Below are 17,014 nucleotides of genomic sequence, written 5' to 3' on the forward strand. Positions count from 1 at the left end.
AACTTTTCATGCATGCTTAGAGATGATTTGCATTAATTCATCCACTTATAACTTCATATTCAGCATGCAAAAGTCTGAAATTGAGTACTTGGTGTCTAATTTTATTAAATCGGGACAAAAAATTATGCCGCTGCAGTTGCATTAATTCAACACATTTCCAATATATCAAATCATTTGAAGTGCTTTCTAAACTTGAATCAAGTGCATGTTCCTTCATTTTGAAACATACACATGCCAGAACCATAGCCTGAATGTCATGACTTTAAGACGAGGGAACTGGAAATGCTAAAAGCTAACAGACTTCTGCATTTTAGGACTCATTACTTCACCACTCTACAGGGATTGCATGGCATCTGGAGCCAGCCTCTAGTGGGCATTCAAAGAACTGCAGTTTTTGGCACTTCCATGTTGGCTTCATTTGTCAGCCTTTGAATTTGCCATTTGCTTTGTACGGATATCCTTGTTGCCTGGAGGACAAATCAAAATTACTTTGGGGATCCTCTGACTTTTAATCTAGCCCCACGAACAAGTCAAGTCAAGTTTTCCCTCATGCTCTGAAATATATCTTTGTATATTTGTAAATTAGCTCCGAGGTAATTTCTCCAGCTGCATGCTCTTCTTCTCTTGTCCGGCACCTAGTTTTTTGTCGTCTGCATGTCCGTGCTTTTGCAAAGCTTTTGCATGCCTTATTTGAACTGCATTCCCTCTGAGACTCTTGAGCAATGAGCATGTAGTTCAAAACGTCACATCAGTGGTAATTTCATTAAATATTCATGGGAGCATGGTCTACTGTGCATACTCTGTTATCTCTGCTCTTGTATTATCTGTTGTCCAGCACCTATTTTTTTTTGTCTAAATGTGCATGTTTTTGCAAACATTTTTGGGGAAAGACTCCAACAGCATTAGCAGTCTTTTACTCGGATTTTGCTAGATTTAATGGCAAATCCTGGAGCAGTTGCATCTCATGACCAAATATCTTTGTTTATTTGGTTAATTATCTAAGATAGTGTAAGCATTACTTACTAGACATGAACATGTTGATGTTCTCATTGTAAGTATGAAAGCACACTGTTATTGGCACTTTGGTCAATGCGTCACCTTGAACATCTACAGCCTCTAGAGTGGCTATTGAAGGCCCGGTATACTTTGTGCGATTCTGGGCTGTCCCAGAGGAGAGATGATCCGTGAGAAAGACACTTTGGTCATGGCTCTAACATGGTGGTCCTATTATGTGTCGCACAGTGAGAGAAGTTCAAGGATGGCTGTTTTCATGGTTGTGCAATCAAAGACAGCCTGGAATAAAATTCTGAGAGTGTCAGAAATCTGCAGTGACCAATTCTGACTGCTGTTACCACCTACGTCTACTAACCAACCAATAGAAATGCAGCATGAAATGACTCACTGATCAGCGTGACAAGTGAATGCTAAATGCTAGTACATGCTAATAAATAATTTGAACTCTAAATTGACACGCCAAGTTGGCCTCTTTTCCCAGCCATGACGGCATCCACATTCTCCTCCTCTTCTTCAGGCTTTTTTGACACACATAAATGCAACTATAGTGAAGGCTCAGTTTGTTTTTTCACATTTTTTTCTTAACAATACAGCAGCTTAGGTGGATGTCGCACGCCGGCAACGTTTTGTTCTTGCGTACTGATGTCGATGTATGTACATTGTAGTCTGCGATTCAGTGTCATTGTACGGTCTGCATACATCAAACCTGATGTCGTACCCCAAGTTTATTAGATCCATGTTGCACAGTGTAGCCTGCACTAAACTAGTAAGATTGCTAAACTCTCACAGTCTATACGAGGCTGAAAGCGTTGCCTTGAAAGATTACATTTACAGTCTAAAAAATTGTATCTGTACTTAACAAACAAGTTGATTTTCTTTGGAAACAGGTTGATAGCAGTAGATTTTCTTCACTTCAATTATGGGCAGAAATGGCTTGAAAAAAGGGGGGAAATGTTTGCAGCGTTGAGCAGAGGCAGAATTATCCCCGGTGCCTCCTCATCCCACTCTCAAGGTAACATGAAAAACAAGCGAGAGCGCGGCAGCAGAGGCGAGAAATGACACAAAATGAAGCAACAGTGGAGGCAGACGGTGCAGACATTGTGGACAGAGATGAGGAGAATAAGATAGAGAGGGGGAGGAAAAAAGAGGGGACAGATAGAGAGATGATGGAGGAGGAGGGGAGATGGTATGGGGGGGGGTTGCTGTTAAGGAGGGGTGGAGGCTTTGTAAATCTGAGAGGCTGGAGGCGCATTTGAATTCAGGCTGTGTGTCTCCTGCGCTAGCCGAATGTTACCTGCTCTAGCATGGCAACAGAGAGAGAGGGAGAGCGGTGAGCTTTCGGCTGCAGCCTCCACACACAGAGACAGACACACACACTCACACACACACACACACACACACGTGCAGACACAGTCACAACAGGAGTGCAAAGAGTGACTCAGGTAAGCAGGGACGCTCCTGATGAGAGAGGACTCCTGAGAGAGGGAAGCAGCGTGTTGGAGGGAGACTGGAGGAGGAGCTATAGAGCTGAGATTTTTTTGAGGAGGAGGAGGAAGAAAATCGCAGAGAAACTGAAAATCTAGACTCCCAGGGTGGGCTTACAAGGAAGAGATAGACGGTTATACGGGCACAGACGGATGTGGAGTGATGCGAGAGCTCTGATTGGATAAATCTGTCCAGCACTGAGAGACACACACAGAAGAAAATGACATTTAATTTTTGGAGAAAGACTATTCGGGGGGCTTAAGCCTGGAGGGTTTTCAACAGGGCGATTCGGGACAGAGAGAGGTGCGAGGTGTGGTGGTGGTGGGAGGGTAAATAAACACAGGATGGCAGAGGAACCACCTGTCCTTCTGAGATGAGGTGAGCACACGAAAACATACGCACTTCTCCGCACATCCACGGGACAGAGCGCAGGACTTTGAAGATGCTGTGAGACGTCTGGACTCATCTGTAACTTATGAGAACGCCCAGGTGATCAGAGAACCTGTGGACACAAAGAGAGTCTTTTTAGCCGAAACTCCCCGAAGAGGTGGCGATCAGGTGGATCACCTGTGCCATGAGGATCCTGTGTGCGAGCCTGGCCTGAGACGACCCGCCCCGGAGGCTTCCATCGGCCTGTCCCCTCCTCTTCCCCCCCTGCAATTGGATGTCTTGATGTATTGCTGTGGGCTGGGACACTGGCGGAGAGTGCAGTCCACCTATGTAAGTGACCATCGCAGCATCACTTGCATGTTTTGATCCCATAGCAACAGCAGCAGCGAGGAGGGGAGTGATACATCAGAGCCACGTTATGATGCTGTGATATGTGTGCATTCACTGTATACTTTTGCATGATTCAGTCACATTTACAGCCCTTTGCATCTGCAGTCTGGAGGCACAATAATCTACTTGCAGGTGTGAGACTCCTGCAACCTGTTATTCGCTGCTAAGGTGTTCACTTCTTAGTCTATGTGACTTTTTAGCCGGGCTGCAGTTATCGGGACAAACAGCATTGTTGTATTGATCCCAGTCCAGGACTACATGAAAACATTACCTAAAAGCCAATAATATGAATGGGATGCTTTCACATTTGGTTTGCCATTGAGAGGCAACAGTTTGGGTGATTTTAAATGCTTCAAAGAGCTGTCCTCCTCATATCATGTGTCCTGGCTGAGCTGTCTGAAGGAGCAGAGGAGCGGGGGAGGACAGACAGGTGCAGTTATCTCATTACAGGCCAGGTTTTACTGTCCTCTCAATGACAGAGAGGAGCAGGGAGGACCGTTTCTCCTCCACCTGTTTCTCTTTTTCTTCTTATCTCTCCACTCTTTTCCTCTCCTCTCTGCCAGTGCGTCTGCCGCTTCATCGCTATTGTTGCTTTTCTCTTCACACAACCTCCGTTAAGTCCTGTTGCAGCTGATGCCACAGAGTCTCTGTGCATTGTGTGATGGCGCTGACTGCGGAGGACCCCTATCGCAGCCACATTCCTACATGAAATAGGCTTACTGTCAGCCCTCAGTACTCAATAGGCTGTCAGCGCAAAGCCTCGCAGATTACCACATGCCGTTCTGCTGCATGCAATGTGTGCCCACCTCAGCAACAAGCCAGGAGAGAAACTTAAGGCCGCGCAAAAGCAGTGACACATCGAGAAGTGGGATGTAAGGGACAGCAGGCAGTGTGGTGTCATTTGCTTTTGTGTGGTCGTGACGGATTTAGCACAAGTAGAAACTGAGCATGTAAATGTAAGGAAGTTAAATATATCAGCAAAATGTGTTGTTTAGATGCGCTCAAGCTTGAAAAGATTTTTGAGAAATGGTGAAATGTGCTTCTGCCTAATGTTGTGCAAGTACATTAGTCAGCCGTTATTTTCACTCCATTTGCTGACCTACGCAGTCAGCGATGATAAAAGAACCCCCCCGAGAAAATAGATTTTTCTTCACTCTTTCCTTCTTTATTTTGATATATTTGCTTTTCTTTCATAGTGCTTCTAAGAAATGCTTTAAATTCAACTGAGTTGGGAACGTCACTCCAAAAAGGTTGGAATCCACTGGTTTAGGAAACATTTCTGATTTATCACATTCTGACTCTTATATATTGGGAAATGTTAGTTTTGCTCAAAGTAAAAATAACACACTGTCTACACTTTCCAGCACAAACCACGAACCATTTCAAATTCATATATATATATATAAATATATAAAATTTTTATTAAAATAACTTCTTTAAAGAAACGCCCCTCCAGGTGTGGCCTTTGCTGGCAGAGAACAGAGCTGGATTACCTTAAGTGCTGTCCTGGCTCAAAGAAGGATCTTGAGACATCTTGCTGTTCTCTGCTTTAGTTGTTCTTCTAACGTCAGTGTCCGAAAAGCTCGGCCAACAGGTGAAGGGCAGGGCTCAGTCACTCCCATTATATAAATCCGCTGAAACCTCAGGAAGAAAAACAAAGATATGTCAGGGAGGAAAATAAATTATACTTTTTCTTCTTAACATTTGTGTCAACTTGTTTTAAAATTGTTGGAGGGAAACACTTCCTCCTTATTCGTGTGCATTTTTAACATCTTTACAATTAAACCCTATGAAACCTGAATTCACATCACTTTTCTTGCACTACTTTCAGATGCCTTTCAAGAAGTATTGAAATCCTTGAACCCTGAGAAAAAATTGGTTTGTTTTCTTTCAAAAACATGGGGGGAAAGGCAGTGAACACCTTGGCAAGAAATCTCTTTCAGATTGCAAGAAATTAACACATTTAGAATTTTTTTAGCTAGGGAAAAAAATCCAGAGAACTCAATTTAAATAATCATGATTACATTTTTTCTATATTTTTTTCAATTAATTTTAAAGAATTATCATCAATTTCAAGCAGCCTTTTTAGATCACTTCCTTTTATTGGTTTATTTTTAGTGTGCTAATTCTCAGGTAGGTTTCTTGTACTTTTTTTTTTATTACAAATTTCTTGCTAGTTTCTGTGTCATTTATTCTTAAATTGTTCATTGCGTTTTCCAATGTTTTTTGGGAAAAAAAATCAAGTCAATTTGCCCAGGTTTCAAAGGGTAAAACATAACATTTGGTTGTTAAGATAGTTGTCATTTCTTCTCTGAACACTGTATGAAGTCAGGTGAGACAGTTTAACTTGCAAGACCTTTTGCCAAAAGGCATAAACAAATGTTGCACTGTGTGTTGTAGCAAGGAGGGAATGTCATCTTTTATTTTTGGGGTGTTTTGGCTTCAATTTATAGTGTATATAGTCTAACCTGGCCCTGGGAACCAGTCAAATCTGCAGCCTCATGTTTTATTTGTTCTGGCAGATGCGTCTGGTTCACCTCCTGTTCAGACAGATTTTCAGCCGACCTGGCCCGGGTCGGGCCGATCACAAACATTTACATAATATGTGTCGGGCTTGTTATGATGACTGACAGCTTGTGGAGCCTTTGTGTTTTATGCAAAATACACGACGACATCATGTTCTGTTCACACAACCTCATGATGGGGACACGAAGGCGAGCATAAACCTAGCTTAGCAGTGTTTTCCCAGAGTGTGTGTGTGTGTGTGGTGGTAGCTGACAACTGGGGGATGACAGCAAACTTTTTGTTTTTGGTTTTTCTGTCTTTTAAATGTGTGTGTCCCTTTATATCATTCTGTGTCCCCTCTCTGAGTTTTAGTTTTTGCAGCTTTGTGAGCACCGTTCATGTGAAGCTTTTCATGAGTTCTTTTTTTCCTCAGTTGCAGTTTGTAACTTGTGGGGTAGGCGATTGATCTTTCGATCCAGTCAGAGCTGATCAGGACAGTGGATAAGAGGAGAAGCCGCAGCAAACTTTCAGACCCAGCAGAATGAATGGTTAAGTTTCACTTTCAATGCGCCTGATGCACAGCTGCACCATCTGTGCCCACAGTACGCTCTGTGCTCTGAGAGTGCGGTGAAATGCATAACCAAATGATACTTCAACAGCGCTCCTAATCAACGGTCCAGCTCCAAAAATAGAAAATCTATTTGTGGCAGCAGATGTTTTAATTGTGGCAGACCGCCACAGTTGAATGTGTGGGGAACCCTGCTTAGTGAAGCGGAGCGTTATTCAAGCATTATCGAAAAACAACCGATATGTTTGCATGTGTAACTTGTGTGTAGGTATTGTTTTCAAATTCTGAAGGCAACAGGAACAGAAACACTCATTCACAGACATATTTATGCTGCACCATCACAGTTCATCTCTGTATGCTATAGTCTGTATACATTTTTCTGTGACTTAGCGTGATGTCCATGTGCGAATTACTAGACAGTTGGCTTCTTGGCACAGATTTGCAAAAGGCCTCACCACCTTTTCCGCACATGAAACAAGACAAACAGACTCTGTGATGTTTCAGCATCTTTTTTTTTTTTTTTTTTTGGTGATTTGTATCTTTTTGTAGTTGTTTACTTCCTCTTTAAGGTAATTCTGTCTTTTGTTCATTTTCTGTCTCTTTGTGTTTTTTTTGCCCATTGTTGCAGTGATTTTGTATCTCTTTGCAGTTCCATACATCTATGTCTCTTTGTGGTCATTTAAAGTCTGTGGTTGGTTTGTATTAAATTGACAGGTTGTAGGTGAAGACACTTGGGGCCCCAGAAGAGGGCTATTGAGAAATACATTCATTGTTATGTCACATGTTGTTTTTTTTTGCTCTGATTGGTTGTACATCTTTTTAGTTGCATCGAGAGCTTTCCAAAATTAGGGAAGTTGATGAGCCTTCTTGGAAACTGAATGAACAGAGAGCTTCCAGACTAACTTGCATTTGTTCTTTGGTCTGGCGATTTGTCAGGCTATATACAGTCAAGAGGAGGTCTGAGTGTGGATGAGAGGAGACACATTCCCCCTTGTTAGCAAAGTGAGTTCCCATTTGTTAACCTGCCATCCCTCTTCAAGTGCCATCCTATCTGGACCTTGACCTATAACCGATTAATTATTGAGAATTATTTCTCAAAACTTGAACAATATTTTCAAAATGTCGATAAAACACAGTTGCGTTTCCATTGAATGATGTTCTGCGACTTCTCCTCTCGTGACAGAATTCCAAGAAGCATGCCGATGGATGTCCAAAAGGTTTACTTCTATTGCAGCCACTGCATTAGCCATCATTATTTCCAATTGAAGGTGACATAGGCGTGTTATGTGAGCTATAATGAAAAGGCAAGCCCCTCATACATGGCTACGTATGAGGGATTTCTGGGGAGTGATAGTCCACGATTTCACAGAGGAATTGTGGATTCAAAACTTCTGAATGATCCGCTCAACTTTTAAAGAGTTAGGGAGCCATTTCCTTATCGACAAGGGCATAGCCATAGCATCATGTGACCTATAAAAGTGAAAAAAAGTGTTACCATTGCAGTTTTGCTAAATTTGGCATTTTTTAATTGTCTGAAATGCCACCTCATTTGTGCATAGAAATGTTTTTTTTTTTTTAATTGACATGTTTTCATCAGTTCAATTTCATATTGGCAATTTCCATTTGCACAGTTTGAGAGTTAATGCCTCTGTTCGGGCTTCTGCTGTGGCTCAAGGCGTCGAGTTGATCATCCAGTAACCAGAAGATTGGCGGTTCAGTCCCTGGCTCTTCCAGCTCACATATCTTTATCAAGTAGTAAGAGGCACATTGTGTGTACTTTGTGAGGTGTGTGACTGTGACATGTAGTATTAAAGCACTTTGAGAGGTCAGAAGACTGGAAAAGCACAATACAAGTACGGGTCCATTAACCATTTGCCCACCTTTCATAAAGTATGTCAGTGTTTAAAGCATGCTGTACTTTAGAGGCTTGTTAGGAACCAAAAGATCATTTTATGGGAAGATTCAAAATTTCCTTTCATGTTTTTATAGTTAGTGTAAGGCTGCGTTCTTCCTGTGTTAACTTTATAAGTTGACTTACTCAAGGGCTGTAGGTAAGGAAAGAACGGGAACAACGTCTTCTCAGTTTCTCCGTCACTTTAATGTCCACTTCATCAGTAGGACAACGATCACTCAACTCAATACACAGCAAGATGATTCATCACTTAACTCCTCTCATATCACTCCGCAATCGAAACCATCCTTGACCTTAACCCTTAAACCTAGACTTACTAGACTTACTATCGATTTATTTGTGCAACATTCAGACGTTTGCTCAATTTAGCAAGAAATGTTGAGCAAAATGCAAGAAATTTGTTAAAAGAGAAAAAAATATTAGAAAATTGTCAAAGAACTAGTGGAAAATCTTTTCTCGTTTTAATTTTTTCTGTTTTCTTCCTATTTTTGCTATTTTTCCTGGTATTTTTCTTGTGACTTTGTACTAATTTCTTGCAATTTTTTGAGCAATTTCTTGGGAAGTTGCTCATTGCCTTTTTTTCAAGTTTTTGAACGAAATCAAACTAATTTACTCAGGTTTCAAAGGGTTAATGGGCAGGTGCACCACATTATGTACTTCTTAATTTTAACTTATTTGTCTGAATAAATCAGAGAATATAGTTTGTCTACCAAATAAGATATAGCTCCACAAAAATAAATCTCATAACTCTTAACTTAAGTGAATTCTCCCTTAGCATGCCTCATGTGTTCGTATTTCAGTATGTCAGTACCGAATATCGCTTTATTTTGGTGGGGATTTCAGCTAATGAGTCATGTGTAAACAGTCATCCTCACAATAGGAAGAATTAAGAAAGAATTTGAAAGAAGTCATTGTTATAAAATCATTATTTTACTGTGCATGGAACAGACAGAACCTGGATTTACCTGCTGTGTACCTGATCATCAGTTTGAGCAGGATTGTCACGGATGTTGATAATCGCGCACAAGTTTGTGTGACTGTTGGGAGAGGCTTAAAGATTCAAGTGAACAGATAACGTCACAGATGGGGGCTATCATACTTGTCTAATTTTCGAGTGGTGGCAGTGAGTTTCTCTTGTTACCTGGATTCCTACACGGTCACTGAGACAGGCTTTTAAAATGTGATTACTGAAATTCATTCAGCCGCTCGCAGATGCATAGTCTTAAATCTGAAGGAGATTTATGTGGAGACACTACAGCACTGGAATATTCTCAAGGCATGACCAGAATATCCTGCTGAGTTTTGATTAAGGTACAGGAAATACACTCCACTGTGAGCTCACCTCCAGTGTTTTTTGGACTTTTTTGGTTCCACATTTCTGCCTCCAGTTTCATTTCATGTGCAGCACCTCTTGAATTTTTTATACTGCAGAGGTAGTTGTGTTTTTTTTTCCTCCTGCATGGCCCTTTTCTGTCGAGGTGAATCCATAGGGACCACAGATCCATACAGCGCTAAGGTGGACATTGATTATAACGCTGAATCAAAATCCCGTGGATTTGGTAAACACGCTGCAAGCTGTGTTCGTATTGACTTGTTTCCACACTCAGCATTCACACTGCTATTTCCTACTTCACCGCAGGCGATAGAATTGTAGATCACAGACGAGTTTCTGTGTAGGACCAAAAAAGCTCTTCAGGGCTGCTCAGCCTCAGCGGTTTATTTATTTATTTTCATATTCTTAGAAATGCAGTTTCGAGGAGTAAAGGGGGCTTACATTAATTGCTTATAAGTTAAAGAAAAAATGAAGCTGTTGCAATTAGCCGTGCCGCGTCTGTGTGGAAGAAGCATTCAGGTTGTGATATATTTTCTGTCATAATTTAGTAGAAACGGGTAATCAAAGTGCAATTTGTTAATCATAATACATTTTACACTTAACAATTAAACATAGTGGGAAATTTTCTTTCCAAAATGGCTTTTTCGGCTTTTTCTGGCATCAGAGCGACTGTAACGAACCACAGTTTCCCCCTGGGGATCATTAACGAATTTCTGATTCTGATGTCACTCCTGTAAAAGGGAGATAATAAGCACATTTCCTAAAATGTTTAACAAAGACTTTAAAAACATGCCTAATGGTCCCTCTGCAGCTGCTTAGAGTACAGTATATTCAGGACGTGGTGACTCCAGGAGGGGGGATGTTAAGGCTGAGTTTGGAGAGCAGGCGCCCCATGTTCTGAGTCCTGACTGCAGCCGCCCAGTTCGGTTCCAACGGGGGGCTCTTTGCTGCATATCGCCCCCCCCCCCCACTTTGTTGTCACACTTCACCTTGTACTATACAATGAAGCCAAAAAAATCAAGAAAAGAATCTTTTAATAAAACTGAGTCTGCATTTGGAGTAGGCAGAGAGAGACATTCATCATTCTCCTATTCTGTCCTTCATCTCTTTCTCTCTCAAGACCAATCACTGCACTGTCAAAATAAAACATGTGAGATGACATGATCATTGACACAATCATACAGTGTGCAAAATTACAAGTGTGCTTTTTTACATTACAATGAAGAAATTATGGTGAAATATTCTGTATTTCACAACAACCAATTGAATGTAGCATGTTTTTTCTTCTATAATCTCATGTTAGGGATCAGTAACCTGCTCTCCAATCTGCCTCGGCCCGCTGTGCCCTCCGCCGACTGGCCCTCTCCAGCCGTCTGTCCCCCCTCCTCCACCTCCTCCACCTCCTCCATCCTCACTCCCTCTATATACACTCACTCACTCCGGCTCTGCTCTCCTACCTCTCTCATATCTATCAACATATTCCTCCCTTTCTTTTCTTTCCCTCCATTTGACTCTTCTCAATCTCTCCTCTCCCAGATGTTAGGAGGGCAGGATTGGCCGTTTGCTGGCCCCAGCCTCCAGCATCACGGAGGAGGGGCATCAGCCAGATGTTTGGTTGCATATTCATACAGGGTTTATGAATCTGAAGAGAGCAGACAGCCACTGAAAAAGGAGAAGGAAGAGGAGGATTCAGGTGAAGGAACTTTTCTGCCGGTTCTATTTCTGCCTCTGACGGGCCGTTTGGAGTTATCCTAGCTTTGTTTCTTCCTCTCACTCCCACTCCTCCTCCTCCTCCTTCTTGAGTCAGTTTTGGATCATGTTTAGCCGGGTGTGATTGGAGGGCGACGCTCCAGGCAGATGTAAATCTGGTGAGGGTTGTTGGCACAGGAGGGGGAAACAGTGGAGGACGGCAAATGAAAAGCCCGTCTCCGTGTCCGAGCGGGCTGCTGCTGCTGAAGGTGGACTGGGATCTTTGTGTGTGTGAGGAGTACTTCAGGACTCGGGCCCTTGGCCTGTCCGTCTGCAAGCCATGTCAAAAGTGCCCAAGAACAAAAATGTCTCCTGGGTGAGTACTGCCTCTGGTTGGTTGGTAGGGAGGTGGGGGGTGGGAGTGCTGTTGGTGGATTATAGAAGTTCAGTTTGAGTGCTTTTTCATTTCTGTCAGCCTCATCTGCTTTGGAATTTGTTATCGTTGGCTGTAATTTCTCATCACGACCGCTACATATATATTTTTAGGCTTTTCGACATACAGCAGTTTGGCATCGTGCTTATGCAAAGCACAGATTTGAACCAAAGATAAGGCATGTTTTATAGGCTTAATTTAGGACTCGGAGCAGATAAAACCATTGTCTTTGATGGCTCTTTTGCACAGCTGGCTTGATGTGTTCAACAGCTGTGCGGTCAAAACTATCCTAAAGCCGTCTGTGCTCTCCTGGAGCCTGCTTTACACCATCCTGCCCAGCCAGCTGAGAAATAAATGAGCATTTACAGAAAAAAGAAAAGGTGCTGATTGGACTCAAATCAATGAGTGTGAAATGGGAGGGGCTAACATGTGCTGACATTGCATGACCACAGTTTAATGGAAATACGTTTTGGTTGCGTCCAGTAGCACGCAATAATGAATTCAGGGGGTTTTTTTGGTTTTTTTTTTTAACTTGAGGGCAGATGTGTGGTTTCTAGCTCTGTGGACACAGTGGAGGGCAGAGTGGAGGGCCGAGGTCTGGAGCTTTGCCTGAAATTGTGCGTGCCATCAATCTCTGCCCTCCACTACTGTCTGCAGATTGACAACACACACACGCACACACACGCACACGCACATTTTGGTTGTAAGAAGCTTAGGGACAGATGTTTGTTTATGTATGTGTGAGAGCACATGTGGACATAAACGCGTGTGCTGTGTACGAGAATTAGATGACTGATGGATTCTTTACGCTGTCGTATGATAGTGGCGCTGTGAACGATGCACGATCAGGTGTACGATCACAATGTAACACTGTACATTCAGCCCAATTGCCAGAAGAAAATGTCGGCTGGTACGTTTCTGCAATGGGGTGCCGAATGAAAACATTCGGTGACTGATTTTTAATATTTGGAACACTTTCCTTACATTCAGCCAATTTTCCTAACCTTTGAGGCAGAAAATCACATTAAAAAACATTATATGCAAGTGTTAACAATATGTTCATATCATGGAAAATTTATGAAAAAATTTTAAAGTAAAACATTACTTTTTTTTTTAGCTTTTAGTCTTTAATAGACAGGACAGCTCAAGCGTGAAAGGAGGAAGAGAGAGAGATGGGATGACATGCAGCAAAGGGCCAAGACTGGAATCAAACCCACGGCCACTGCAGTAAGGACAAAGCCTCTGTACATGGGGCACCTGCTCTAGCCACTGAGGCACCGGACACCCCTGAATATTAAATCTTAATATGAAATGTTGAATGTAGATGTTCAGTATCTAATTGTAGATGTAAATGGTAAACTAAATGTTAATGTTAAATATACATTTTAAATGCTGGGTCAGCGAATATGGGCCAGGCGAACATTTCATTGTTAGATATAGATTTAACATTTAGATTTAAAATATTGATTTCACATTTAACATTTAGACGAATAACATTTAGATTTAATGATTTTTTTTTTTTTTTTTTACATAATAATTACATTTGGCACCCTATACTCTGCATACCACAAACTTTTCCGTAGTTTAACATTTTTTTTACACATCATGCTGACATTTTTAAAGTGATGTAATGTATAAGCTGATTTTAGAGGTGGAGGAAGAGGAGACATGTCTCCTTTTGTCGAGACACTTGCAAAACTGTAGACCAAAAAAAGAAATAGAAACTACACCACAGCTTTTCAATCCTTCAAAGATGTCCTGGATGGTTTTTGTGATTGTTGTGGCCTAAAATGCTACAAATGATTTCATGGCAGCTTTTCCAAAAAAACTGTGATGCATGAATCAGTGTTTATAGGCTTATTTTTATACTGAAATTACAGGAGCAAGTGAAAATTGTAAAAATAGTTGTGATGCCATCTCTGATTTGGAGTGTATTATTAGGAGCATTCCGTATTTTCCACAGGATTAGAATCTATTTTGGTGGTTGGGTTGTAGTAATGACTGTTTTGTGGCGATCAGCTGTTAATGCTGCTCGACTTCACACTGAGGAATCGTCCCGTGATGGGCTCTCCTCCTGCTCTCTCTGCCCGGATAGCACAAGCTAACACAACGCAATGTGATCTCATGCCCACTCGTCATAGTTTGTCACTTGGGCAAAAGCCCTGCTGCAGCAGTTAACATCTGACACCAAGCCGTCAATCTCACACCGACCCCGAAACGACTCAACTAAATAACCGCTGGGTGATGTTAGCAGTGTGATGCTAACAGTTAGCCCTGTCACTGTTTGTGTGTGACTCCGGTCACAGAGTTCTGGGCCCGCAGCAGTAATGTTATGATAAACAGAGAGGCTGAGGGAATCAATACGCTGTGCACAGCCATACAATAAGATGAAATGTTGCCTGTTTTGAATAAATTCGCAGTTAAGTTGAGGTGATCTGAAAAAATCATGAGGTTGCACAGAATTCAGAGGGACTGGCTGAATTTGCATTAATTCATCATAATTCATAATCATCACAAAATCTTGGAAGGACTGACCTTTTAGGCAAAGAACACGGGTGTCTGTTGCTACTCATTGCTGTTTTTCCCAGAAGCTTTTTAGGCACAAAATGTGATTTACTTAGACATGTACTTTTTTCATCCAGGATTGTGGCGCAAAAAGCGGTCATTTTCTTTTCCGAGACATAGATGCTTTTCCTGCCACAGTTGTGCCCCCACAAAACATTGGTTTGCAGAAGTTCACTGTCAACATTGGTCCTGGTGATTGGGTTGGTGCATTACCATGTTCATTCTGAGGCCATATTCACATTATGCCAGTAAAAATAAATCATTTCCGCTGCCTGTGCCCAGAGTTGAGCGGAAGGATTTTGGATGGAGCGGAGAGCAGGTTTTTTTTGTTGTTGTTGTTGTTTTTTTTTTTTTAAAGTTGGAGCATTGCCTTATCTCCAGCTCCATCCTGTTCCAATTTTCATCTGTGTATCAGCACACACTATTTTCTGTCAAAATTTGACTTCTGCAAGCAGGACAGTGTAGTTTACAAAGTACTTTCAAAAGGACACTGACTGAGTGGTGAGCGATTTGGAATAGGAGCAAGGTGAAATCTCAGTTGAGCATGCAGTGGTATTGAGTAGAGCAGCTTGATTCACTGTAAAAAGAAACTAATTGCCTGAACTTAAAAAAGCTGGTGTCAGAGCTATCTTAAAATTTTAGGTTGAATGATTTCTAGAAGACAAGTTGAGGTAAATTTGTAATGATTCAACTTGTCTTCTCAAATTCAGTCAACGTAAAAATTTAAGTGTCACTTTTTCAAGTTATAACATTTATTTACAGTTATTACCAAGGCATGGTCCCAAAAATTAGGATGAAAGTTGTAAAAAAGTTACAAGAAAATTACCTGAAAATGAGCATAAAAATGAAAAACAATGAACAAAAACCAAGAATATATATATATATATATATATATATATATATATATATATGTGATACACATTTACAAAATTATTTGTATCAGTTATTTAGACTTAAAATGATTGTTAAATTCCCTCCAAAACATAAAGAAAGTTAAATTTCCTCAAAAAAGTAATTTCTTCATTGATTTCCAACATGGATCGTGAATTAGTATCAGTTATACACAAGACCCGGTGCTGTTGCATCAAATTTATTAGCTTTTTGTTGTCCAGATCTGCCATGTTTTCTCTTTCTCTGGGTGAAAATTCAGTTGCTGAGGACAACAAAAAGTTAAAAATTTTAAACTTTGGATGGCTGTGCTGTCTGCAGTTAGTATTTCCGGTATTCTCTGCCGGCCAAGCCTAATTTTACCATCCTGCTCCCATTCACTAAAATGGCATCCGGTTTGCCGGATTCCATGTGAACGCAGCATAATTTACAGAGTGTATAAATGTTTCAGCGGATGTGCCGCGGAGAATATTTGAGCTTCTTCATGTACTCCATGGGTGGCTCGTTTCAGCAGCACAATAATGATCTGACCGCCTTATGTAACTTCACAGCAAGCTGTGCTTAGAGGGAGTCAAAGTAAGCAGGGACTCTGTTTGAGTGTTTTGTTGGCACTGGAGGAGTGTTGGCTCTCGCTGGAGGAGATTTGAGGTGTCATGGAGCAGATTTAGTAAAGCCCCAAGTCTGGTTCAATTCCAGGTCATGGGCTAAATGTTGGGACCTTCCGTTTAAAGTCTCTCCCTGTCACAGCTGCCGTGATCACAGTGGTCCGACCGCTGATAGCAGCAGAGATATTGATGAGGACATGTGTGTGTGTGAGTGTGTGTGTACAGCTGTGTGTATGGTGGATCCAGATGTGTGTGCGACCCAGAGGTCAGTGTCACAGCTTCTTGCTCCACACTGTCACAGCCTGGCCCAGCTGACGCCAGCTCTGCATGTTTCCTTTCCATTCTCAGTTATGTAACACTTTCATCTGTGTCCCTCGCCTCCCAAAGCCCTCCCTGGAGATTTTGGTACATCACCGTATCGTCCATCTGCTGATGTCCCCTGCCTGGCTGTTTGGGTTACAAGCCGCGGTGACAAATAGACCACACAGCTTTACTTACCTTTGAGCTAAAGAGTGGTGGAGGAAATATTCTCTGAGCAGTACCACAGAGTCGAAATACACAAGTAAAAGTCCCTCATTCATGATTCACTTAAATTAAAAAAAAGAATGGATTTTAGGATCCAGGATTATGGATTTGAAGTATTTTTTTTCCAATTTTTGAGATACAAGATGATAATTTTTAACTGGAATGACCTTCAACTGAAGAAATACTCCCTATCAGTCTCGTTTGTGGATTATCAAGAGTGAATAAGTCTCTAAAAAGAGACATTCCTGCTGAATGTTCAACAAAACAAAATGTTGATTCACCTCCATTATACAGTCAGGACCCATAAGTGATGCCAATGGTGTCCTACACCCCTGAAAGTTTTCTGAATGGCTTAATTTCCCCCTTTTTACACAGAGATTGTGCTATAGAGCAACTACAAAGCTCAGTCTTTATGCTGCCTCTGCATTTTTACACAGAAACAAACAACGGCAGCATAATGCTGCTTCAGTGTGTGATTTTAGACAGCCCTAGTGCGGTACATATACTTACAGTACAAAAGCAATTCCCAATGTCAATCACTTTATTTTTTATTGTGAGTTAGAAAACAGTATGGGGGCCGCTTGGCACCCTAAAAGGGTCCAGATTTTACCTGCAGACTTTAAGTTGAGCATCACTGGACTATATGATCTGTCTGGAGATTTTGACTATTTTTTTTCAGATTGTTTTATATGAAGGATTTGTGTCGACTCAG

General features: G+C 41.5%; 1 protein-coding gene across 2 annotated transcripts in view; it reads left to right on the top strand.

The window, feature by feature from the left end:
* Positions 1-2,829: 2,829 nt before the first annotated feature.
* Positions 2,830-17,014, top strand: part of cacnb2b (calcium voltage-gated channel auxiliary subunit beta 2b) — a 48,634-nt gene continuing 34,449 nt past the window's right edge. The window contains exon 1 of one of the 2 annotated variants that reach the window (XM_088085706.1): positions 2,830-3,219. In XM_088085706.1, coding sequence (XP_087941832.1) covers positions 3,172-3,219 — 48 coding nt within the window. In that variant the 5' untranslated portion in view covers positions 2,830-3,171. Of the gene's footprint in view, positions 3,220-11,299; positions 11,663-17,014 lie in introns of those variants that run through there. The other variant, XM_088085707.1, reaches the window with a different exon arrangement.

The sequence above is a fragment of the Plectropomus leopardus genome, chromosome 12 (genome assembly GCF_026936395.1).
Source record: "Plectropomus leopardus strain MGB_pleo_1.0 chromosome 12, ASM2693639v1, whole genome shotgun sequence".
Taxonomy (NCBI): domain Eukaryota; kingdom Metazoa; phylum Chordata; class Actinopteri; order Perciformes; family Serranidae; genus Plectropomus; species Plectropomus leopardus.